Here is a 26,078-nt window from a genome sequence, read left to right as displayed (position 1 = left end):
GTGGTAAAGAGAATGAGTCGAGAGCCAGAAAGTGGCTGAGGTGGGATCTGGGCCAGCAATGAGCTCTCTGAGTATAGTAAGAGAAGCCACTATCACTAATTTTCAGGATTGGAGAGAATATGTGCAAAATGCTTTCAGCACTTGGGATAGCACTATATCAATTCAAAGCAAGCAAGTAAAAAATTTTCAAAGCAAGCAAGGATAAACATTTGGGGAAAAGGTAATCTGGTAGTTCTCCCCCCTCCCCCTTGTAATGCAAACTGGATCATGAGAATTATACTCTCACTTCTTTAAGCCAGTTATTTCTCTCCCCTACCCACACACTTTGAATACGGGGAACTACTTTACAGCAAGTCAAAATATTTATCGAGCCTAGCATTCCTTACTCTGACTGGCAGCAGCTCTCCGGGATCTCAGGCAGATGTATTTCATATCACCAGTCATGTGATCCTATTAACTGGAGATGCCAGGAATTCAACCTGGGAACCTCCTGGATGAACTGCAATAGCTTTGCCACTAACCTGTATCAAATTAGGTAGTGAACACAGGGGGGAAAATACTGCCATCACATCTAATTCTGACAGATGCTATTCAATGAATATCAAGGCCGCATAAAAACGAAGCCCAAGTTCTGTTAAGGATAACAGCTGCCTGTACTATGGGCTCCACTACAAAATTTGCCCTTAACTTTGGGTGCATTCACAAATATTTCACTGCAAACACACACACACACACCAGTGTTGTACCAAGTACCCTACGGATTTTTGCTCCTACAAACATGCAAACTTTGTTATAAATAAATCGAGACATATAAATGCATTGTTTCATTCATTTAAAAATATATTTATTCCACCTTTCCATATATATGTTGTAGGTGGCTCTCAGAAAGACAAAAGAAAATATCAACACAACATTAAAATCCAATACAAAGAACGTGAGCATAATCCACAACGGCACAACAACCTGCTGTCCACAGACAGCTGTTGTTCAGTCAAATGCCCAACAAGACAGCAGAACAAGTTTATTCAAACATGAATCACAACTTTTTCAAATGGGAACTTAGTGAAACAGAAGGTGGCCATTTAAACTCCTTGGAGAATGCATTCCAAATACAGGTGAAACTCTGAAAATTAGAATATCGTCGAAAAGTGCATTTATTTCAGTAATGCAACTTATTATTTTTTATTTTTCTTTTAATTTTTACAAATGCTTTCTTTTGGAAATTCCACAGCAATAAAACAAATAGTTACAATAATACAAAAATAAACAAAAATAAACATCGCTATTACATTTCATTATTTACATTCCATTTATAATTGACCCGCCTAACGACAAATAATTACAATTACAACAAATAAAGGCTTGACATATCTTGCTTTGCATGTCATGCACCTATCTCATATATTGCTTTTACCTTTTAAGTTGCATTACTGAAATAAATGGTGACCTCAAGAAAGTCAGATTCATGTAGAAGCAGGTGACCCTGTAAGGTGGGAGGGTAACTGGAACTGTCTAGTGCAGGCCTAGGCAAACTCGGCCCTCCAGATGTTTTGGGGCTACAACTCCCATCATCCCTGACCACTGGTCTTTTTAGCTAGGGATGATGGGAGTTGTAGTCCCAAAACATCTGAAGGGCTGAGTTTGCCTATGCCTGGTCTAGTGGGCCAGGCTGTTCTCTCCTCTGGCTCTCACATACCAGGTTTGACAGGTGGGTGAAAATGGCCACCTGTCATCTCCTCCCAATCATCTCAGGTGACATTTTTGTCCGCAGACATTTGCACTTTGCAAAGCATTTCACAAAATAGCACTTTGCAAGACCTGACAATTAGCTGAATAGGGGTGCCCACAAACCTATTTTTGGCTGAGCCAGTTTTACCTGTCCCATGCTTGATGCCATATATGACATCAGGTGCAGGGCAGGTGGACATGGCTTGGCCAGAACTATCCCCTAGGCTATATGAGGAGGCCTGGTGGGACTAATTAGGCCCATGAGCCTGAGTTCCCCACGCCTGCTGTAAGGGCAAAGGCATATCCAAGATCCAAGTCATAAATCAGAATATCTGTAAGTTGGTATTCCAGTACGCATGTAACACTAAACCATAGTTAACAATTAACTACGGTTTAATATGAATGAGCAGTGTGCTGGTACATGGTGCTGATTAGTGCATGCTTCAACCCGCCTCCAATCCTATCTTTGATGCAAATGGGGAAAAGACACTATAAAGGCTGGCTTGGTGTTAGATGTTAATCAGTGCTCCTAGTCCCCCCGCCCCACCCCACCCCAAACAAACCATAAGGAGTCAGCCAATAACAAATTGTTCAGTCTCTTTAAACCATACGTACTTTTTAGCTATGGTTTAATGTATGAATCAGACCAAAACGCTACCATTTCCGTGGTAAAATAAAGTGATAAATTAAAGACGCAGTTAAGGGGAGCTTTTACAGATGTTTAATCTAAAGAACGAGGAGAGCCTACTGAAATTAAGGTAATCGTGTTCATGACCTGCAGCCTTCATAGGTATTGCTCATATTTTCCAAGCAAAAGCTATGTGCATCAGCAATCACATTGAAACAGTTATATGTAGATACCAATATTCTAAAACTACTCAGTATCATCTACACTTACAGTGAAATCCTATATATATCTACTTAGATGTAGGCCCCACTGAGTTCAACAAGGCTTGCTCCCCCAGGTGCATAGGAGTGTAGCCTTAGTTATTCTGGCTTGATATTACAAAAGAAAGTAAATTATATTTCAGGTTGCTTTATCAGCTGCATTTAAGTCTTTAAGACATAGATCACCATCTAAAGAAATTTAGACACACTTTAAATTTCGCTGAAATCCATGAAAATTCACATTGATAACTTTCTCTGGATTACAAACATAAAAATCATCTTTTTTGGTTAGGCATTTGCTGAAATTCTGTGGTTATTATGAAGAGGTGTTTTCAAAAGTTGAGAAAGTTAACTATTAGAAGAACAGCAGCACAGTGGCTCAACTATTTATTTAGTTGGCAAGAATATATCAGGAATAATGCGCATTCAACAGAGACAAGATTTAAAAGATAAGTGGATCATATAAGGAAATAGCAGGCCAAAAATAATCAAGGATTCAATACAGCCTAGCTTTGGATGAACTTTTCAGGTATCGACTATAACTATGCGAGAAAAAGAAATTGAATTCAAATAAAGACACAAAACATGATTTGCAAATGAATAGTTTGCCAATTTGACAAAACAAACTACCAAATAGATGTTTGGTTTTTTGAAGGTAAGTAACCCAAGGTAAGGGACGCAGGTGACGCTGTGGGTTAAACCACAGAGCCTAGGGCTTACCGATCACAAGGTTGGCGGTTTGAATCCCCGCGATGGGGTGAGCTCCCATTGCTTGGTCCCTGCTACTGCCAACCTAGCAGTTCGAAAGCACGTCAAAGTGCAAGTAGATAAATAGGTACCGCTCCGGTGGGAAGGTAAAAGGTGTTTCCGTGTGCTGCTCTGGTTCGCCACATGACCCAGAAGCTGTACGCCGGTTCCCTTGGCCAGTAAAGCGAGATGAGCATCGCAACCCCAGAGTGGTCCACGACTGGACCTAACAGTCAGGGGTCCCTTTACCTTTAACCCAAGGTAAACCTAGGATGCAGTCCATAAAACTATCCTATCAATTGACTGAAAGAGCTGGTTTCACTTTTCAAAAAAATGAGTTCTATTCCACACAGTGGTGAAGCTTCATGCTCCGCCACCGGGGGCGGAGAGCAGGCGCACTGCCCCCAGTGATATGGTGCACGTTCTGGGAGCAGGGCACATGTTTGGGGGGCGGGGTGGGCAGTGGCGATGGCACCCCTGGGATCGCGTCACTCGGGGCACACCGCCCCCACTGCCCCTATCTTCCTACGCCCCTGATTCCACACAACTGGCTAATCTGCCAGGACAGAATCCAGGGTGTACACATGATCTGACAGAGGAAGATGCAAACAAACTGCATATACAAATTCAGACAAGCAAGAGGCATTATGTTTAAACTGGGGAAGAGCAAGCATTGTACATCAAGCATTGTAACACAGCACAGACCTATTTAAAATGCCAGCCAAAGGGGGAGGCATTGCACCCATGCATTCCAGTGCAGCATTGTACATCAAGCACTGTTTACGACTGCAATTAGTCTTACAGGAAATTTTTTCCCCTGTAAGACCAATTGCAGTCGTAAACTGTCGGGTTTCCACACCTATCAGTCAATCACCCATTCCTACCACCCTTCTGAGTAATACCCCTCCTCACCCTCTCACTATATATAAGGGTCTGGTGACTTCTGTTTCAATGAATCTTAAGAAGTGTGCATGCACACAAAAGCTCATACCAATGACAAACTTAGTTGGTCTCTAAGGTGCTACTGGAAGGATTTTTTTTATTTTGTTTCGACTACGCAAGACCAACACGGCTACCTACCTGTATCAATAAAAGAGTTAGGTGTAGACAAGAAATGACCAAGCCACATGCAACAGCAGCTACTTATACTCTACAGCAGTGGTTCCCAACAGGTGGTCCGGGGACCCCCAGGGGTCCGTGAGCTATGCCAGAGGGGTCCGCAAGATGCTATTAGAACAAAAAATATATTAAATATATTTCGTATGATAACAGATTTTTTTGTTTTGGCCGCTTCCTGCATGAGCAGAGTCTAGCGCAAAACAAGAATTAGATGAGGCAGTAGTTCTGCTGTATGCCGTTAGGTGGCGCTTTACAAACACTACTGTTTTGCAAAGAGGCAACACGCTCATTCTACTAACGCTCACCTCCCCAAGCTGCTTTGCGCGCGTCGGCTTCATTTGTGCGCTACTGCGCAGGTACCCTGTCTTCTCCATTCCCCTCCCTCCTCCCTGGACTCTTAATTTGGCTCTCACTTTTTAATTTTAGGATTAGGAATTAATGGGGGTCCTTGTCACAATAGCGGCTCGATGAGGGGTTCTCGAGAAAATTTTGTTGGGAACCCCTGCTCTACAGAAAGACTGCCTGAGAACAACCTATTAAAGCATTCTATATAATTACAATGATTAAAAGGATCACACCTGGACTAATTATCAGTAACTCAACTGAAGACAGTCTAATTTGATTCGATTTATTAAAAACAAGATCAAAAGGAGAGACAAGACAGTAAGGTTCTGCAAAGTTCTAAAGGTTGGCTATCTACTTCAAATTCTGCTTGGCTCATTTAATAATGCCAAGCCACAACTCTCCTTTATCATTGCTAGAAACCTGCATATGCTGCTGACTTGCATGTAATTTATAGTGATTTGAAAAGGACTTACTCATGAGGAAAAATGTGTATAGGCTCACAGTTCAAGAGAATAAAAGACCTCTACTTCTATTCCAAACTCCAATTCTATGCCAAATACCATGTTAAAAAAGAAAAACCTATCATAATATTACTATAATGGGTTGGCAACAGATTATGCCAACTGCCCCTAAGGTTCCTCTGCTTTTAACTTAAATATAGGGTTTCTTTCTAAATGCTTCAAACGGTAACCACATCCTGTGAAATTAAGCAATTCTATCCTGAACCCACATTAAATTAAACAACCTATAATGCAAACATTAGAAATCCTTGGGTGATCAGTTGCATCCTAAAGGGCAACATGAACAAGTTTAAAATCATGCATTTGCCCATTATTTCCCTGGGAGTATCCTAACTGAATGCTGTAACTGAAAACAGCAAAAAATCTAAGACTATTTAGCTCATATTGTGCACCACCCAGGCAAGTCTTGCTTTTGTGGATCAGACCAAATATCCTTCTAGGGTGACGCTCCATCTCCCACAGTGGCCAGCTATGTTCTGCCTCCACTACTAGAGATGGCATGTTTGGAGTCCCAAGTGAGGAGAGTGCACTGTTGAATTCAGGTCCTGCTTGCAGGGCTCCCATAGGCATCTGGCTGGCCACTGAGGGAACAGGAAGCTAGACGAGATGGGCCTCAGACCAGATCTTAAAAAGGTTCTTACATTATTATGCCACTAGTGAGCTTACAAAGAGAACTAGAGGAAAAGCTATTTATAGCTTGTTCCCAGCATTTGACCAAAGTTTAGCAGTGGAGACCTAAAAAACTAGGAAAAACAGAAGGGCAGAAACAGGACCTTCCTTTCTTTGGCACTCCAAGTTCCTTTGCCTCAGTCTGGTCAGTGGGCTCATCCGCCGGCCAACTCCAAGAAACAGATACTAAACCCAGTGGTTGTCACTGACAGGCTGCTTGCCTAAGTGGTTATTTCTAACGCCACAAAACAGAAAGACCTGGCACATAAACATTCACATTTTTAAAGGGGGTTTGTAATCTATCTACAAAAGTGGAAAACTTGAGCACATTTTACTTCCCACTAATGTCAATGGCAACAACCATCACTTGTTCAGCATTATTCCATTGAAATCAGCTGAATCCAGAAGCTTAGCTTGTGCCCACCCTTGGTATTTCCAAATGATTGTCAACTTTTTATACCAGGTATGACAGTTAGGTTTCTGTCTCTAACCAATATGGCCTTGTGGATCGTATATACCTGGAGATAAGCATCCTTACGGTAAACAACTCCAGATTTGAGAATTTTATCAGGTGCAACTTCGCAGCTGAAGTGTCCTTAGAAGGCAGAGGTGAGGAACCTGATGCCCTTCAGATATTGTTAGGCTCCTGCTCTCATCACCCCCAGCCAGCATGACCAATGGTTAGGGATGATTTTTTTATTTGTTTATTTCAAGTTTGTGGGCTGCTTTTCATCAAGGGGTCTAGAGGGTGGCAACACAAGAATAGGCATTTTCTTCGGTGGCTCCCTACTTGTGGAATGCTCTCCCCAGGGAGGCCGCCCTAGCACTTTCATTACATATCTTTAGGTGCCAGGAAAAAACTTTCCTCTTCTCCCAGGACTTTGTCTATTTAGCCAATCAATGGCCTTTTAAACTGGGGGAGAGGTATTGTTTTTGTTGTTACTATGTTATGCGTTTGTGTTTTTATATTGTAAACTGCCCTGTGATCCTTGGATGAAGAGCAATATAGAAATTTAATAAACAACAACAACAAGATGATGATGATCCTAAGTACCTGAAGTTCTGCCACCTCATAGAATCATAGAAGTGTAGAGTTAGAAGGGACCCTGGGGGTCATCTAGCTTAACTCTCTGCAATTTCAACTAAAGAATCCATGACAGGTGGCCATCCAACCTCTGCTTAAAAACATACAATGAAGGAGAGACCACAACCTGCAGAGGGAGTTGGTTCCACTGTCGAACAGCTCTTACTGTCAGAAAGTTCCTCCTAATCTTTAGTAGGAATCTCCTTTCTTGCATATTTGTATGTGTGTGTATATACATACGGTATATCACTTTTATTGTACGAAACATCCTGATTTCACCAAGCTATGTAAACCCTGTGAAACAAGGTATTAATTTATACTGCAGACATAAAAAATTTAAGCTGACACACAGGGGCAGTTGCCAAAGAACGCCAAGGCTAAACTGGTATTTGCACGTGGGTTTCTTTGGCTATATGTATTACCCAAGAGGAATTAGAAGCATTTGGAAAGCTTATAGGAAAGATGATGAGTCCTAGGAACTAATCAGGAATACTTCCTAAGTGGAACTGGACTCAGCAATTCAGGCAGAAGCATTAAAAAATAACCAGAAACAGTCCAGCCCACTTATTCCCAGCTCTCTCATATACGAAACAATTTTCTTCTCAGCATATCAGGTCTTCTGCCCAGGTGGGGGATAAATATGAAGGGAAACCAGCTTCTACCCTTTGGTATGAAGGGAACTTGACTGCATTACGCTCAGCAGAATATAAATGGAACAGAAATTAAGCAATTGCACCCTCGGCAGGCCAAACCTTATCAGTTCAACATCATATACACTCAAATTCCATTCACCAGTTAATTTTTCAAAGATGGGATGTATGTGCTCAATCAGACATCAGATATACACATGCAAGGCTGGTCCAGGCGGGCCTTCAGCCCACATAATACATTAGGTAAAACAACAAATAGGTGTCAACCTGGGGAGTAAAGTACTCCTGTTGGCAATGTTCAGCTTCCATTGGTCTCTCATGTTTGTAGCCTATAAGTGCCATAGTTGTTTGCATTTTCAGATTGCCAGCCACACACTTTATCCTTTCCAGCTGATCAGCAGGATAAAAGCCTTCCTTGCAGATTCATTCTTTCTGAACATCTCTCTCTTGGTTGCCTTTTTTAAAAATCTCAGTAGATTTTGGAAGCAACAGGTGCCCTTGATAGCTGTTTGGAAGCTGCAGCTAATGAACAACATAGCGGCCCACCTGCTGATTGAAGAAGAGTCACAGTACCCAGAATCAGCTAAGCACCCACATTTCTTCCAGGACACTACCCAAAGTGTTAACTTTTGACCTGTGAAGATTTTTACGCTATGTTGATTTGCAATCTCCAAGTCAGTCAATACCTCTGATTATACATTTATATGGTGTGGTTTTTAGCAGCTAAGTTTAATGGGTTTGGTTTAATGCAGGGATGGGGAACCCTTAGCCTTCTAGTCTTCACCCCTGACAATTACGTAGGGTGGCTGGAGGCCAACCATATTTAGATGTCCATAAGTTATCTATCCCTACTTATATTTACTGCAGTCTCGTCATTTCCTTCTTGCCTACCATGAATTGCAGCTGCCTCAAGGTAGCATTCAAGTGGCTACTATCTGCACAGCTCCAGAAAGAGGTGCAACAAGCCATTGCTATCTCAAGCCACACACGTGCCTTTCTTATATTTATTTATGTATTCATATACCATCCTTCTACAAAAACATCAGGGCAGTGTACAACAACATAAAGACATTTAAAAACAATACAAAGTAATCTCTAAAATGACTAGCTACTCAGGGTACATTTGGATAGCTGCATAAACCTGTCAACATGAAAAAGTGTTTAAGAGATACCTAAGTCAAAAGCAAGGATGCCTGCCAAATCTTCCCAAGTCTTCTAATTTTACAAAAAGTAAAAACAGCCAAGTCACAAAGTGACCAAATGATCACAGAAGTGTTGTTCCTGATTAATCCTATTAGACTGTAAATCAAGACATAGCTAAAAAGAAAAAGAAACTGAACAGAAATAAAAAATTCATGTCACTCTCACCCAAAATATGGATGCAATATGGACCCAAAAATATTTCCTTTGCTTTCCCTAATGGTACCCTTCACAACACATCTTGAGCAATTTGTAAAAACATTTGTCTTGATTATCTACTTGGTTCAGTTAGCTCTGTAACAAAATCTAGAACCCCACTGTTCATAATTTGGCCAAGCACAATCCCCAGTGACGCTTAAAAAACATGTTTCAGGGTTTGAAAAATGGTCATTTTCTACAAACTATTGAACTTTGCTGCCACCTAGAGACAAAGTCCTTCACAGCTCTTACATTCCTATCTAGTATCTTGTTTAAAAACAAACAAACCCAAAACTGTATTATACCAGCAATTTTAAGTTATATTTCATGCCAATTTGTATGTTTAGTTTACTAAAGAACTGTGCAAACTGCCAGCCTTAACAATTACTCCTCTCCCTTTTGTTGTAATCTGTCCCAGATTGCTGATGTCTTTCGTCAAGCAATTCCTACGCGGATCCCTAAACCAAAGACTACCAGTGCAACTGTAGTACCAGCGAGGACACCTACTGGGCAACTCAAGACACCACTCCAGGACAGTAAAGCTGGAAAATCACACATCACCAAAACCATTCCCAGCGTTGTCATTCAAAATGGTGGGAAAAGATAGACTGGCCTGATATGCAATAGAATAATGTCTAACTTTTGAGTAATGAGGATACACCATGCCCATTTTGTCCTCAAGACCTATGCAAGTAAAAGGTAATATAAAAGCATCATACATGGGCAGAAAATGTTGACACTGGAATTATAAAGCATAAGGACATGCTTATGAAATTTCTGTTCTCCACAAAGCAGTGAAATTATGTCCGTCCATGTATGGCCTGTTACGAGATCATTTCACTTCCTTTAATGGTAGCTATAGTTAGAGGGTCACCTGAGAGCATTTTCTTCTGGTGAAATGGTGACGGTGTTTGCATTGCTATGAAACAGAAAAGCCATATTGGACAGACAGTATACTAAAACTTTAGATATGACCAAGATAGAGGATGATGCTGCAAATGGGTAACTGGGAAGCAGACAACCCAGGCCAAATAGCAATGGATGCATGTCCTGCTACATCCACCTCCAGAGAACCTGGTGGTATGGCACCAAGAACATACTTCTCCTGAGTCCCGTCAGACACCAAAGTGGCAGCAGAAGAAACACAAGAGAAGGCTAGAGGGTATGACATTCAGTACCCTTCCCCAACAGGAAAAAGAGTTGGGGAGCAATGGCACTAGAGAGGCAGAAATGCTGCCTACCACACAGTAAATGAAGGAAGTGGATTATTTGCAAGGAGACTATATATTTTAAATGCTAAGGTGCTGTGTATTTTAATTATTGCCATGTACTGTACTTTGTGTGTCGAAGTGTTTAACATAGCCAGTTGAATGAGAAAGTATTTTTTAAATCGACAGTTATTTTAAAGCCGGTACCATTCTTGTGTGTTTGGGTTTGTAAAGCAAGGCAATGAACATTCTCCTATGTCTCATTATAAAGCTAATTCATTTCATATGTCAATGTGAAAGAATATGCATCACTGAGCAACATTCCTAAGGTGGTATCCAAAGGAGGGAGATGTTACTCTTACAACAATTCCCCGAGAAGCATATATGATAAAATTTAGGGGGGAATACAATAAGCCACCATATTATTTTGGCCTCTGGTGTCAAATGAGGGTCTCCCATGCCCTAAGTGACTGGAAAAAGTTTTCCCCCTAAGAATTGAGGTGGGACTGTTGAAGGAGGCAGAGGCTGCTTCTGAAGGAGAGGAGAGTCAACCCCCTCCCAGGGATGTGTGCCTGAGTGAGGCCTGAGTGACAAACACCAAACACCCCTACCGTTCAGTGCAATGTAATTAAGAACAGTGCAATATAGATCCTGGAATACCAGCATAAGATACAGGTGCCTGTTGCATTTTGTTCTTTCACTCAGAGACTTGCAGAGTTTATTTCTCCCCTTGACACCTGCTAAAGCTAGGATCTCCAACATGGTGCCTGTAAGTAACACAAAGCCCTCAGATACACCACACTTTGGTGCCCACCAAGGTCCCCTGTCCTACCAATTTATTTTTTAAATTGAGGATTTGTTTATTTTGGAGGGTGTTGCCTGCTTGGGAGTAGGTGTTTTGTGAAACAGGCATTTTGTGGTGCCTATGACCATTTATTAGATTTCAAAAAGTTTTCCCCAAGCAAATAAGGTTAGGGAACCCTGTACCAGGGAAAACTTGTAAACATCTGACCTCCAGACGGGATCATGTCAGAGTCGTGCATAGACATTGAATCTTGTCTAAATTCATGAGAGCTGACACTATGTGTCCCAGCATAAAAGTGAAGCCTAACCAAGTCCATGTCATGGGGTCCTGCAGAACATCAGTCAATGCATACCCTAGTTGCTTGTCTACAATAGTTTTGCGAGTTGTATTCACACCACATGAGCTGGGAAAGGGTGTCTATTTAACACAAACTATTGTGTTGGACAGGAGAAGCCTATGGACGTCAAACAAGTATGCATATGACGGAAACAGCTTATAAAATGGCACAGGTTGCTTATTTAACAAAAATTATATACCACATGATTGCAACAAAACAGTTGACACCTGTTAAACAGTTTACGAAAAAAACCATCATTCATATAAGTATTAAAAATGGGTATTTCAAAACTTTCAAAGCTAATTAAAATCAATAACCAACCAAAAAGCAGAATAAAACACATGTACCGTAACTTCTACAAATGTCAGGATACGCCTGTCTAAACAAAAATGTTTTATGCAGGAGCAGAAAATTTCAGCGAAAGCATCTGCCTGGTGTCAATAGACGGGGAGTTACAAAGTGTACTTGCCACCACCCAAAAAATGCAATTTATTACACACAGCCCTGTAAGAGAAATACAACTTTGGGAAAATGGCACATGGCAAGAAACGCGGGGGGGGGGATTTCTGTAATAACTAGTATTTGTGCTGAAGTTAGAATTTTGGGGTAAAAAATGAGGTACACCATTTATTGTTAATGGTGCTATGGGTGCCAGAACAAAATGGCTGCCATAAGCTGCAATACAAAAAAGTGACAGTACTCCATAATGGTGAGTACTGTCATAAAAAAAAGTCCAGGCCACAGGTATCCTAGGTGCAACCACCTATAGGAGATGGAGTTGCTATGGATCCTGACACCCTAATAGAGTTGGCAGGACCAACAGGAAGTAAGTTTCCCATAGAATCTTATGCCCAAGATGCTACTGTGAGCTCCCTTTGAGATGCCGAAATGGAGAAGCCTCCAGACTCCATTACCTCCATCATGGTACCAAGCTCCAGAGCATGACAGAGGTTGGAATAAAACTGACCATAATTCAGGCACAAATATAGCACACATTAACGCTTTTGCAGAAGGCTCACCAACAGGGGTGGCCAACTCCCAAAAGATTGCAATCTACGCACAGTTAAAAACTGGCAGTGATCTACCCCTTTTTGGGGTTCGGGTCAAAGTTGTTGAGCTTCTTTTAAGGAAGGAGGTAAAACGTTGAGCTTTTTTTAGGGGAGCCCCAGTTGTTCAGCTTCTTTTGGGGGGAGTCAATGATCTAGCAGTGATCTACCGCAGACATCCAGTGACCTGTTTGACATGCGTGCTATATGGTAATTTATGGTCCGAATAGGTATCTAAAGCCATTTGCACATAACAAATAGGAGCCTACACAACACAAAACACTGCTGCTTTATGTACTGGTAAGTTTTATTTTATTTGTTTTTTTATCTTATATTTTGGAAATGTACACCCAGTTGTTGTTTTCCTTTAATTTTTTTTGGGGGGGGGTCACCAAGCGAGTGGGGCCCTAAGCTATAGCTTGTTTAGCTCATAGGTAAATCCAGCACTGGCCCCACATCTCACCAGGAGGAAAACTCTAGCAAAACAGCAGTGGAGAGTGCGCAACAAATCATAGGTGGGGGCTGGAAAACGAAGATTTGAGTTGCTTTGCCCAAGTGGAGACAAAATGTGTAGGAGAGAGAGAAAGGAAAGTCACAGAGTTGGAAGGGACCCCCGAGGCTCATCTAGCCCAACCCCCTGCTTGCAATGCAGGAATCTCAACTAAAATATCCATGACAGGCGGCCAACTAAAAAATCTAAGAGGTCCAAAAAAAAGTCTGAGGCAAAGCACAGAAAGGGAGGCGTTTGCTTTTTAACTTCCTCAGTCACCAGCAAACGCCACCGCTTGACCCCGGCCGGTACCTGGACTGCTGCCGCTCCCTTCACGTGGTTCCCACCAAGGCTCGTCCAGGGTATCCCCCATGCTGCAGGTCCTCCGCAGGCCACGCCGTTCCTACCGAAGGCTGAGAAAGGGGAGGAGCGAAGGAAGCCGCCGGCTGACACTGCTCCGACCGAGGACTGCAGGGTCCGACTCCGCCCCCAAGGGTCGGGTGTGGGCGGGGCCTCCGCAAGCGTCCCGACTCCGAGCAACGAGCGCGGCACCGCCCTCGGGAAGAGGAGGAGGAGAGGAGGAGTAAGCCTGACTCCAGCGCCGCGTGGTCGTCGCTCCGCCTCCGCGCGCTTTACTTGTTGATAAGCGGCTTTCGGATGAGGGCGGTAATACTTGCAAAAGGGCTAATAAAAGGGTCTTCTAGAGAGGAGTTTATTGTGGGGTCAGTGTTCCTCGCATATTCAAGGGGTTCCCCCACCCCTTAGCGGCCGCGCGACGTCAAAGTGCCACCCCAAGTTTAATTCAGATTTAGCCTTCTTTGGAGAAATCATGTTGGTTTTTCAAACAAACACACACGCACACGCCAGCCCGATTGCTGGAAAACTATTTGCAATATCTCGACATGCCGTTTACAATGCAAAAGCACCAGTTTGAAAGCACCAGTGTCTACATTTCGGGGTTGGTTGAGAGGACAGACCGCATCCTTCTCACAACATCCCTACGGTAATAGATTATAAATGCTGCATTGATTGGGTAATCATGTAATATGACTTCTGTTCCAATTGTGATATTTAGTTGTTGCTTAGTTGGCAGCGCATTATAGGTTGCAATCGTTTCGCTTACGAGTTGTTAATTACACTACATTATTAATGCCGGATGTGGGGTGCTCTGTTATGTTCTGTCATACTATGGTTGTTTGTTGCTTGTAATTTGAATGAAATATAAAGAATAAATAAAATCATGGATACCTCAATAAATATTTATTTTTCCTTATCGGGAAACAGAAACACTTCTGTCCAGGGACAAAGCCAAACACACGAACGGGGGAAAATGAAAAAGCTTGCAACCTAAAGGCTGTGCGCCAGTTCATTCGTTGTAAATCTATGCACAAATGCTGCGCTTTACGGCAGCCGTGTCGAAAGGAGGAGGGGTTGCGACAGGAAACCTTGGCAATGTCGGTCGCGCTTTACGGCTTCGGTGGTGGGGCACGTCAACAGCTATGGCGGGAGGGGAGGAAGCGCTCCCACCAAGAAGCTGGTGAGTTGGACAATCCATCGGTTAAGGGAGTTCTTGGAGGGAGGGGGCGGACGGGGGTCGCTTTTCCCACCTTCGCTGCCTCTCGTCACAGAAACTGGCCCGCCCCGCTCGGCCCGGAATGCCTGTAGGCTCTGGGCAGCCCCAGCCCGAAGCTCACCGACCGGCCACGGCTGCTGGAGCCGAGCGACTCCAGTCCGCCTGACGTGGGCAGGTCCCCTCTGCCTCTTCTCTCCGCAAGGGCCGGTGTCCCGAGGGAGCAGGCAGGGCTCTCTGCCCCCGGAGCCCCCCATTCCTCACGGCTTGCCCCTGCTCGCTCCCGATGGAGGAGAAGGACGAGCTGTCAAGTTGGGCTTAAAGCGAAGGCTGGGATCCATCCCCACCCCACCCCTTGAACCCAGGCTCCTTCGAAACAAGGCGGCATTTCTCAAGGGGGGCGAGCGGGGTGGGATCGCGGCTACCGGTATTATCGCCTTCGGTTATCCGGAACGCCCTTCTTTCAAGCAGCTTCTTGCACACCTTCTCAGCAGCCCTGAGGTTTAGTTTGGGCTGAGAGCTGAGCTGGATCAAGGTCCACCCGGTGAGGTTTACAGCTGAGCACGTTGGACTCTCCTCCCCGACCCGGGTTTGCTACTCTTATTATAGCTGCTGTTCCCCACTAGTAACGGTGGCTGAATGGCGCTCCCTATGCAGGGGCTCCAGTTACTGGATGCTGAGGACATAAACATTATTGGGGGAATGCCCGTCATCTTCACTCTTTGCCGGCGAGCATCTCACACACTTCTGGCTGGCTGCTGGTGTGACTAGAATCCTGCAGAGTTAGCCGGATCTCTGTCTCATTCAGCATGGCATTTCTTAAGGGTTCACATTAAAGACATGGCTGACTTAATTTTCATTGGGTCTATATGATCCAGCCCAATGTGTGTGCCTAACATATTTCCATTTTAGTTACATGGTGTCAGTTGTTTTAAAATCTGACCTGAACATGCATGTTCTTGGCAGTTTTCAGCTCAGTATCAGGAAAATGTCTAAGCGAGCTCACCTTTTCTAACTTTAATTTGGAGTGGCCTTTTGTTCAAACTTTTTCTTTCTACAAAACTGCTGTGATACTAATATACACTTGGATCTTTCCCATGTTATCATAGAAGTAACGCCCTCTAAATTCAGCTGACCCAGATTCTGAGTAATAATAATTCTAATAATTTATTATTTATATGCCATCCATCTAGGTTGCCCCAGCCACTGTGGGCGGCTTCCAACAAATTAAAACATCTAACATTAAAATCTTCCCTTCAGGTGCCTTCTAAAAGTCAGATAATGGTTTATTTCCTTGACATCTGACAGGAGGGCATTCCACAGGACTTAAACGCTGCAGTATGATTGGTTAATTGTTTACTTGAATTAGAGCCCTAGAGAATACACACACACACCTCACTGTTGTTATGAATAGGATCTGGTCTCACCTGATTGGATAGTTCACATAAAAGTGTTCTTTAGTTTTGTCGTTTCACTGTATGATTGTGACATATATTTGGTGCATCTTTTGCCTGTGCATAAACAGCCTTGGCTTGGCTTTTACAGGTGAAACTTGGAAAATTAGAATATCGTCGAAAAGTGCATTTATTTCAGTAATGCAACTTATTATTTTTTATTTTAATTTTAATTTTTACAAATGCTTTCTTTTGGAAATTCCACAGTAATAAAACAAATAGTTACAATAATACAAAAATAAACATCACTATTACATTTAATTAATTACATTCCATTTATAATTGACTGTCTAACGACAAATGCATCTATCTCATATATTGGTTTCACCTTTTAAATTGCGTTACTGGAATAAATGCACTTTTCAACGATATTCTAATTTTCCGAGTTTCACCTGTATGTATATCTCTGTAAATGTAGCTTGCAGTGATTAACTCCAAATTATCTGTTCTTATTGATTTTTTTAGGTATGGGAAAATTTACCCCATGTCAGGTTCACTATCCACTGGTGTCAGAATATTCAAGTTGGCTAAATTTGGTGCATGATTACTCTCATTCATGATTTCTAATGTGTGGCTGTTTCAAGGAGTTTCTATCTAAAAATTAATTTTTAGACTTAATTAGTGGGCCTTTTGTTTTGCTTTGTGTCACAAATGGAGAGTCCAGCTTTCTTTATAATGGGATTGCTTCTAAATTCCAGTCCGGGTTCAAAAAGATTTAAGGTGCAGCCATATACAGTACTGAATTAGAGTAGCACTCCATGTGACTTGCAGCAGACCTCAAACTTCACTTAATCACAGGTTGCTTCCAGTCAACCTGTTTATTGAAAATTCGTTCTGATTTATTGGACAAAATTTGCAGGGAAATTGAATGGGGTCTGTTACTTAATAAGCATTTGTCATGTCACAATGTAAATAATGCACTTAGTTATTAGTATCTCTTACTCAGCAATATTGAGCATGTTGCCACTTGTTTATAACATTGTCAAGCGCATTCTGATATAAAGCCTACAAGTTGTAAATTTACTGTGGGAAAGTTTGTACTAGATGGATGAGACAAGAAATAGGTGTACTGTGTGATATGACGATGAGCAAATGAGTTTGGAGGTTATAACGTAAGCAAAGACTGCTGGAGAATTCCAAAGGGCATTGTGATGTTGGAAGGTCTTTACAGTCTTTTCTGCTTACCTTTTAACAAACACAGAAGTACATTGGATAAGCATGGTTCAGAGAGAAGTATTGGGTAGAAGGTGCAAAAACCAATGCCACTAATGAAAGTCAGGGCTAAGCACTAGCATACAAAATCTTTTATTCTAGGGTCACCTCCAGGATTGAGCGTGTCTGTTATGGGCCTGCAATTATGACTTCCTGGAGATAGACTTCTTAGAGTTCTTAAGTTCTTCATATACATGCAACCCAAAAAGAATATAAGGATCTCTGCTATAATCCAGGAATTTTATATTCTAGGGACATGACAGAATTCATGGCTGTCACCAAATTTCTAGCAGTATGCGTCTTGGGGGAATGTATTGATCCATTGTGGAAGGTCTTAGGCAAAATCCTGATTGTTATAAAGACAAAGAGTACCTGATATGAATATTATCAATTGCCAAAAACACTTGGGAAATGTTAGCTCATGATCATGTTTTTGAAAATGTACTTGAGTTTCCATGTAGTCTGAGAGAGTGACTGGCAGAGTTCCTGAATCTTTATGTTTCAGGGAATCAAAATGAATAGCTTCCCTTTTTTAACGACCCAGGGTAAGATTTTAGGAACCTACTCTGCATGGATTGGAGGGGATTAAAATGTCTAGACTCCAGTGGCAGCTTTTTAAAGGTTAGGAGCCTGACTTTTTTCAAGTATAACATATGGGTTTGGTCCATTTTGCTTATCTAAAGTCCATTTTGCCTAAAGTAGTAACTAGCTCTCTAAAAATCATGCTGTGCATTTTGCCTTAATGTGGCCAGTCATGTAGAGAATTCTGTTTGGACAGTAGCCTGCTAGCATTATCCCATGTACCAGTGTTGTTCTGGTAATTTGGAACAGAAGATCATGCCTATTTTTCTTACTCCCTGCCCCCTCGCTAAATAGATAAAACAGGAAATGGGTATTCAGCAAATATTTTTAAAATGAGAAATTATGTCAGGAAGAGTTGGGAAATAAGATGTACAAGGCAGAAGAAAATAATTGTGAAATTATTAATGAAAAGGTCATTAAAAGTGTTAGAATGCAGTTTTTATGTGCAACATTTCCCTGCCCCTCCCCATACAATATTCAACTCCTTCCTTTGGAATTCCATTAAATTACTGGAAATGTGCAGGAATAAGGAGTCTTACAATTGTACAGTTTTAAAAGTAAAATGCTCATTCATAGAATACCAAACCACTGCATAATAACAACAACAACAATACTTGGAGCCAGCTTAGCCCAGTGGTTCCATTGACCAACACATTGCTTGGATCCCCCAATCGCTTCCAACGGTTTGAGACCCACGCCCGCTGCCTGGCTTTATTTAAAAAGAAGAAGAAGCAGCAGCAACAATACTTAACATTTGTATAGCACTTGCAAATGTGTAAAGCAATACTTACAACAACACTGTAAAGTAAGTCAGTATTTTTAACCCCCATATTGCAGATGGGAAGATTAAGACTGAGGCACAGTGACCACTTTATGAGGTCTCAGTAGAGACAGAGTTCGAACCAGGGACCTTTTCATTTGTAACTTGGGCTCTTAGGCACTATGCTAAACTAGCTACACAGAAAAGCTGAATTCACTTTTGTAGTTCAGTAGGCATAGAATACTGACTAATAGTTGGAGCATAAAAATTGAAACTGTGGAGGGGGGGGGATGTAACTGAGTATCACAGAACAGAACATGGCTGGCTAGTTGGAATTTTGAACAGAAGCAATCTACATGGTCACCTTTTCTTCTTGCAACACATGGATCTTTATCATAATAATTGATGATGGTCCAGCAGAGAGCAACACAAAGCACACATGTAGTAGAATGGAGGATTGTGGAAGTTCCTCTCTTATGCACATGAATCAGGCTCACATGGGAGAAACAAATATTTGCGGTGGCCATGAGGAAGGCAGGACTTAGAACTGAATAAGGCAGACATGATGAAATGGAAGAGGTGATTAGGCTCCAACCACCATCAGACTGTGATAGAGGGAATTTCCAGTGGTAGTTAAGAATGTGTCTGAGCTTCCTTATTGTTGTTAAATATGTTTATTAGTACAATGGAACTAACTAAATTCTTTGGGCATTTTCCAAGACTCATCAAGTTTTTCAGATTTGAAGGTAATGATTTCCAAATAATATTGTAGTTTCATTGGCAATCTTAAATTATGGAAGGCACCATAAAGCGAAGGGCTGCATTTTGAGGGTTGACTCTAACAGTAGAGCAAATTGCCCCTCATATTTGCCTGGGCTTTGGGAAAAGGTGATTGGCAAGGAAGTTCTTGGTGTAAGCCAAAGGAGGCGAAATGCGTTGGCACATCAGAGTCAGCGTATAACTTGTTAAACAGGCTGTTGTGCTCTTAACACATGCGTTACTGGAGGAAATACATAGAACAATTGAATGAGGTTCTCAGAATGCATGCAGTGTTTTTATAACAAGACTCTCAAGAATATAGGCACAAGCAATGAGTGACTATTATTAAGAGAGGAGAGATAAAAGCATCATTACATCTCTGAGGAACATATGAATAAGCGCTTCAGCAGCCTAGGAGGAGATTAATTTTCTAAGGTTCCAGCTGGCTGATCAATGAGTTGTTCCAAAACAGGTGTTCATTATAGCGAAATAATTAAAAGATGAAAGAGATCCTAGTTTGGCTCAGCAAGCAATAATAATAAGTTAATACGCTGCTGAATAAGAACAGCGGGGAAACCATTGCCTTCTCCCAACAGCAAGATAGTACAGTTTATGTTAGGATAATACTGTATAGTATATACTATTAACTTTTAAAATCACCCCCCAGAGCTTTTCTTTTCTTTCTTTTTTCACCCCCATTTCTTTACATCTTGACAAATTAATATTAATATGAGAACAGCCGTTTTGCCACTACGGATCTATGAACAGCACTGTTAATTTCTAAACTTTTTCAACTCTAGGGTTGTGTTGAGGGACATATGCATTACGTGTGTGTCTAGTCGCACATACATGCCTTGCCACACATACAGCACAGATATAGACCTCTCACACACATCTCTCTCTCTCTCTCTCTCTCTCTCTCTCTCTCTCTCTCTCTCTCTCTCTCACACACACACACACACACACATATATATATACACATACATACATACATACATACATACATACATATACAGTGGAACCTCGGTTTATGAACACCTCGGTTTATGAATTTTCGGTTTACGAACGCCGCAGACCCATCTGGAACGGATTAATTCACTTTCCATTACTTTCAATGGGAAAGTTCGCTTCAGTTTATGAACACTTCAGTTTATGAACAGACTTCCATAACCAATTACACCCATGCTTTGGGTTAAGTACGCTTCAGATTGAGTACTCCGCGGACTCGTCTGGAACGGATTAATCCACTTTCCATTACTTTCAATGGGAAAGCTCGCTTCAGTTTACGAACGCTTCAGTTTATGAACAGACTTCCGGAACCAATTGTGTTCATAAACCGAGGTACCACTGTACTGGTATGTGTGTAGGTTGTCCCACTCTCTGCCTATGAGTGGGGGAGGGGAGTTTCTTCTCCATATGCAGGCTGCAGCGGGATATAAAAATGGTGGAGAGAAGCCCTCTTCATACCTATAAAAGGGGCCTCTTATCCCTTTGTGTTGCTGCCATCGCCAGAAGGTATTAGTGGTCAGGAGCCCTCTTTCCTGTTTTCTGAGCTGTTAAACTTTTGTCCCCATTGGTGGCTCCCCAGAGGCAGAACTCCCCCTCCCCACTTTTTAAAGGTAAGTAGTAGTTCCTGAGGCTATAGAAAAGGGAAATTTGGATAGGGGTGCTTTCCAAGAAGGGAATTCCATCTTACAGAAGCTGCCAGTTTTCAGGGATTCTTTCCTCCCTCTCAGCCTGCTGTGCTATATACCAAGTGCTGTTCAGGAGAGTCTTCCAACCCTTGGCGGAGCATTTTCAGGAGACTGGGTTGACTGACATGGGGCAGAGAATTGAGGTAGTTGGCTTCTACCAGCCTAGTTGCATGCTCAACTCTGGATCAAACCTGTTAAGATATGTGCCATAAATATTTCAGTGTTTCTTTATCTCTTTCCATCACCCCTTTCGGCACATGCCCATAACCACAAGGCAGGTCATTAAAATATAATCTTCTAAGGCATAACAATGTGCCATTTTTAGAAGAATGAATATAATATCTCAGGTGCTGAACTTCAAATGAGATGAAACTTGAATCATGTATGCTTCTATTTATAGGCAAGTTACTAGGGGCTGCTACCTCTTCTCACTCTGGTTGCCAGCCTTGCCTATCCTTTGCCAACCCTAACCCTTCCCCCAATACTTGGCCAAACCCTGTCTCCATCCCATCACACCTCACCCACCATCTCACCTATCCCCTCACATCTAGTACCAAGCCCCTCTTCTGAGGGGAGAGGCACTTTACAGAGCAGCTTGCTAAACCACTGTGTGATACATCTCTGCACCTCCCCACCACACCCCGTTAAGCAATGAGTTCCCACTTCATTTTGGTTTTAAATACATCTGGGGAGGGGTGTTTATAAACTGTGTGGTGTTTGTTTGTTTTTTAGCTTTTTGGAAAATATTTTGCGCATCACTTTGGGGTGATAAAAATAATAATTAAGCCTGTACTAAGAGATGAACGTGCTCTGGTCCATGGGGTCACGAAGAGTCGGACACGACTAAACGACTAAACAACAACAACAAGAGATGAACATGTTGAGGTGCTTTAAATTCACTTAATCTTATTTAAGATAACTTTTCCAGGGAGAATGACCTTGCAGAAGCTCTAGAAGAAGGTGGTTGTGATCTTGAAACAGTCCGAAGCATAATCCAAGGGAGACCTTTGCCTGATGACCTAAGAGCCAAGGTCTGGAAGGTAAGGCCTTTTTTTGAGAGGTGGTAATTTGTCTTGAGTTCTTGGTCTCTTTCAAAAGAGACAGGAACCACTTAACGGGGGCCCTTCACCTCTTAAATTTTATCATTATAAAGCTAACAGTCTCAGTTGTATTCATACTTGGTGTGCGTATGTGTTTTAAAATCCAATAATTGTTTCTTTTTTACAAGAAAGCACAACAATAAAAGTTAACTTTATGGCATCCTTTGTTTAAAGCATCCACATTTCATGTTGTAAATGCAAAATGAAGTATCCTCCAGCATCTTTTTTACGGCCTCACTGCACATAATAAGCAAAAGTGTTCAGTGGTATGTTAGTGGCCTATTGCAGATGGAGAAGTCACTTCAGAGGGTGCTGTTGGACGGGGAGAAGTAGTGCAGGAACAGGACATTTGTTCCTTTCCCAGTTTGCAGTTTCTTGATTGCTTCCTCAAAAGGCTTTTCAAGGGGGTTCCAAATGCATGTTTGAAAGGACCTCTTGAACCCTACAGGGAGGGAAAGCAGCTAGGGAAATGTACCTGAAGCAGAGAAATAGCTATTTGAGAAAGGGTCCGGCATCTCATTCCCCCATTTTTTCTCAGGTCCCAGTCACCCCTACCCTGAAATGGTTGGGTTTTTTCCAAAAAGGGAATTGGGGTACTGTTGCATGTTTCTGAAAATAACAGGACTGAGAAGCTTCAGGCTCAGGAGTCAAGTTCAGCCCTCCAACCAAGACTCTCTATCAGGCCCACCCCTCACTTTACACCCCAGGGAAATATTTGTTTCAGAAGCAGTTTGATGGTCTAATAGGCTGGAATGTGTTCTCTAACTCTGACAATACCTCTTGCTTGCCTGGGTGAAGGCATGTCTGGCTAGTTACTCCACAATTAGCCTTTGTACTACTGTACAGAGGTAAAAGTGACATTTTTTGCTCTGCCCAATTTTGCTTCTGGCCTTGCCTGCTACTGGCATGTGGCCCTCAGAAGGTTGCCCGGAAGAGAATATGGCCCTCAGGCTTAAGAAGTTTCCACATCCCTGGTGTATAATGTGTAGCCAGGCCCTTAATTTGACCAGAGCAAGTAGGGTGTGAACTTTGGCTTTTTAGGTACACAGAATACAGTAACATTGTTCCAGATTCAGTAGGTAGCCGTGTTGGTCTGACGCAGTCGGGATATATAATTTTTTTTTAAAAAAATGTCCAGTAACACCTTAGAGACCAACTAAGTTTGTTCTGGGTATAAGCTTTCGTGTGCATGCACACTTCTTCAGATACACGAAAGCTTATACCCAGACAAACTTAGTTGGTCTCTAAGGTGCTACAGAATAACATTGTTTTGTTGTTTTTGCATTAATAGAATAAATAACCACTAAGTCTGATCTAGAATGGTTACTTTGTGTTAAACATAAACTTTAAGGAAGTTCAGTATTCAAGAATGCTGAAAGTTATAGAGAGATAATTTTCAAAGCTTCCTACATTTGCATTTAAAAATGTTTTTCTTGAATTATTTTAAATAATTCAGGTTTAAGAATTGTATCTTGTGTACATTGAACATACTGAAGGTTTTCTACCCTCTCCTGTATGTGTTTTTAGATTGCACTGAATGTTGCAGGTAAAGGAGACAGTTTGGCATCATGGGATGGCTGTCTAGATCTGCCGGAACAGACACTGATTCACAAAGATTGTCAAGAACTGGTTGGTAAGTCTGAAATAAGATTAAATTGCTAGGCTGAAACCCTTCTGAATAATTTATTCTTTCCGTAAGAATTATCTTCCTGTCCTATCGCTGTTCTAAGACCTGTGGAGTGCAACTCAGAATTACTTCAGTAAAGTCTAGCTGAAATATCTTGGTAGTCTTTCCAGTCTCTTTTATGTATTGTTGCTGAAAAGTATATTAATGCCATCATTAGCTTAATGACCCTGCTAATACATTTATTTTGTGCAATAATCAGATGGCTAAATGTGGACCTTGCTACCATACTAGGATTGGTGGGCTTTCCCTAGATGTCTTTATTTTCCTAGGCCTTTAAAAATATTGGCCTTTTAAAATATTGTTGTTGCCTTATTACAGGCATCCCCCAAATTCGGCCCTCCAGATGTTTTGGACTACAATTCCCATCTTCCCCAACCACTGGTCCTGTTAGCTAGGGATCATGGGAGTTGTAGGCCAAAACATCTGGAGGGCCGCAGTTTGGGGATGCCTGCCTTATTATTATTTTATTTAACTTGTTTTTGTCCTGAGAGTGTTATTTTTACAAAAGGGCAGGGGTATAAATTGTATGTGTGTGTGTGTGTGTGTGTGTGTGTGTGTGTGTGAATGAATGAAAGCCATTATCAGATAAATGTTTACTTATAAGCAGTTGCTTTTTGCAGAACTGAAAAAAGCAGTCTCTGTTCCTAAAAAAGGTGAATGAATTAATTCTGCAGTCGTTCACCTTGCAGTCTAAAGCCCCCTTCTCAGAGAACTTTCAGACATGAATTTTCAACAGTAAAATTTTAGCATTCACAGTGCAATTTGCCAGTTGATTGCTTATGTGAGATGACTTATGTCTGTTGTCAAATGAGCAGCTGAGTGCATAATCATGCAGCCTAGTCAACAATGTCTTTCTTCAGGGAGAACTGTTGTGCATTATAACAATGAGACAGAACCCAAAGGGCCATTCATGAGCTTCCACAGGTACACTGAGGCTTTCTAGCTCTTCCTTTGCAACCACACCCATAAAAAAAAATACTCCTTAGTGTTGTCAGGTATTATGAAGGATTATCAGATGCAATATTAGAGGTGCAGTTAGAAGGGGAAAGTATCAGAGTGGGTGTATCAGCAGTATTGGTGCACTCAAGGGACTTATTAGAACCAGTGAATCAAGTGATAAATGACACATTTTCAACATGGTTTTGATATTTGTCTGTTTTCAGATCAGCTGTCAGTGCCAGAAGAGGATAAGTCAGTATTACTTTTGGATATTGAATCTGTGATTACCTTTTATTGTAAATCTCGTAATGTCAAATACAGTTCTAGCCTTAGTTGGACATATCTACTTAAGCCATTGGTGCATCTTCAACTTCCACGAAGTGACTTATACAACTGCTTCTATGCTATCATGAATAAGTACATCCCCAGGTAAAGAAAATATATATTCATGTACACTCTATTTGGTTTTAAATGTTGTTTGCCGCCTTCCCCCAAAACCAGGCAGCCCCAAACTGAGGCCCTCCAGATGTTTTGGCCTACAACTCCCATGATCCCTAGCTAACAGGACCAGTGGTTGGGGAAGATGGGAATTGTAGTCCAAAACATCTGGAGGGGATGCCTGCCCAAAACCCACCCACTCTTTTCCAGGACAGAGGCTTTGCTAGCCGTTTTCAAAGAATGGAATAATTTTCTGTTGTGGGTTGATAGACGGTGTTTTCCATTGTCATGTGTGTATGAAACAAAGCTACAAACTGAGCCTGATATTTTTATTGTCACAGGTGTGTCTATGACTTCAATTTGAATGCTCTGCTCGTTTTGTTTAATAATAGAAAGTTGAGTGCAATAATAATAATTGTGCTTCTGTTTCATGAGCACTCTTGCTATTCTTCTTTTTAGGGACTGCTTCCTGAAAGGGAGACCATTTCATCTCTTCCGGCTGCTCCTCCAGTACCATGAGCCAGAGCTGTGCTCTTTTCTTGACACCAAAAAGATGACCCCAGACTCATATGCACTCAACTGGGTAATAAAGTGAAAGTAGGGAAACATAATGAAAAGCATACTTCTGTAGCAATCTTTCCTTATTTGCTAAATAAGGAAGCTTAAACAAAAAAAGGCATGTATAATCTGTGAGGGGACCTTATTGTATTAAATTTAGCTGCTAGGCATTATAATATTCTGATGTCTGCTTAGCAGATAGGGCACAAATGTGTCTCTAAAAATGAATCCCATGCTCAGAGAATGGCATATTAATAAGCAAAGTGGTAACTGTAAACACTTATGGTACA

At 41.7% G+C, this 26,078-nt stretch overlaps 3 protein-coding genes across 14 annotated transcripts in view; 2 read left to right on the top strand and 1 right to left on the bottom strand.

The window, feature by feature from the left end:
• Nucleotides 1-9,878, top strand: part of FILIP1L (filamin A interacting protein 1 like) — a 156,823-nt gene extending 146,945 nt beyond the window's left edge. The window contains exon 6 of the mRNA XM_088668178.1: nucleotides 9,568-9,878. Coding sequence (XP_088524304.1) covers nucleotides 9,568-9,756 — 189 coding nt within the window. The 3' untranslated portion in view covers nucleotides 9,757-9,878. The remainder of the gene's footprint in view (nucleotides 1-9,567) is intronic.
• Nucleotides 1-13,440, bottom strand: part of CMSS1 (cms1 ribosomal small subunit homolog) — a 180,679-nt gene extending 167,239 nt beyond the window's left edge. For all 9 annotated transcript variants that reach the window (XM_088668186.1, XM_060273730.2, XM_088668181.1 and 6 more), the window contains exon 1: nucleotides 13,348-13,440. Coding sequence is in view for 1 of the 9 variants with exons in the window: in XM_035114729.3 (XP_034970620.2) it covers nucleotides 13,348-13,408 (61 nt within the window). In the remaining 8 variants the exon portion in view is untranslated. The remainder of the gene's footprint in view (nucleotides 1-13,347) is intronic.
• An 884-nt stretch (nucleotides 13,441-14,324) lies between these two features.
• Nucleotides 14,325-26,078, top strand: part of TBC1D23 (TBC1 domain family member 23) — a 32,515-nt gene continuing 20,761 nt past the window's right edge. For all 4 annotated transcript variants that reach the window (XM_035114726.3, XM_035114725.3, XM_035114724.3 and 1 more), the window contains exons 1-5: nucleotides 14,325-14,572; nucleotides 21,995-22,106; nucleotides 23,694-23,799; nucleotides 25,017-25,221; nucleotides 25,690-25,813. In XM_035114726.3, coding sequence (XP_034970617.3) covers nucleotides 14,427-14,572; nucleotides 21,995-22,106; nucleotides 23,694-23,799; nucleotides 25,017-25,221; nucleotides 25,690-25,813 — 693 coding nt within the window. In that variant the 5' untranslated portion in view covers nucleotides 14,325-14,426. The remainder of the gene's footprint in view (nucleotides 14,573-21,994; nucleotides 22,107-23,693; nucleotides 23,800-25,016; nucleotides 25,222-25,689; nucleotides 25,814-26,078) is intronic.

This window comes from Zootoca vivipara, chromosome 4, assembly GCF_965207765.1.
Source record: "Zootoca vivipara chromosome 4, rZooViv2.hap1.1, whole genome shotgun sequence".
Classification (NCBI taxonomy): domain Eukaryota; kingdom Metazoa; phylum Chordata; class Lepidosauria; order Squamata; family Lacertidae; genus Zootoca; species Zootoca vivipara.
The sequence above is the reverse complement of the archived record's forward strand: the minus strand, read 5'-3'. Positions and strand labels throughout refer to the sequence as shown.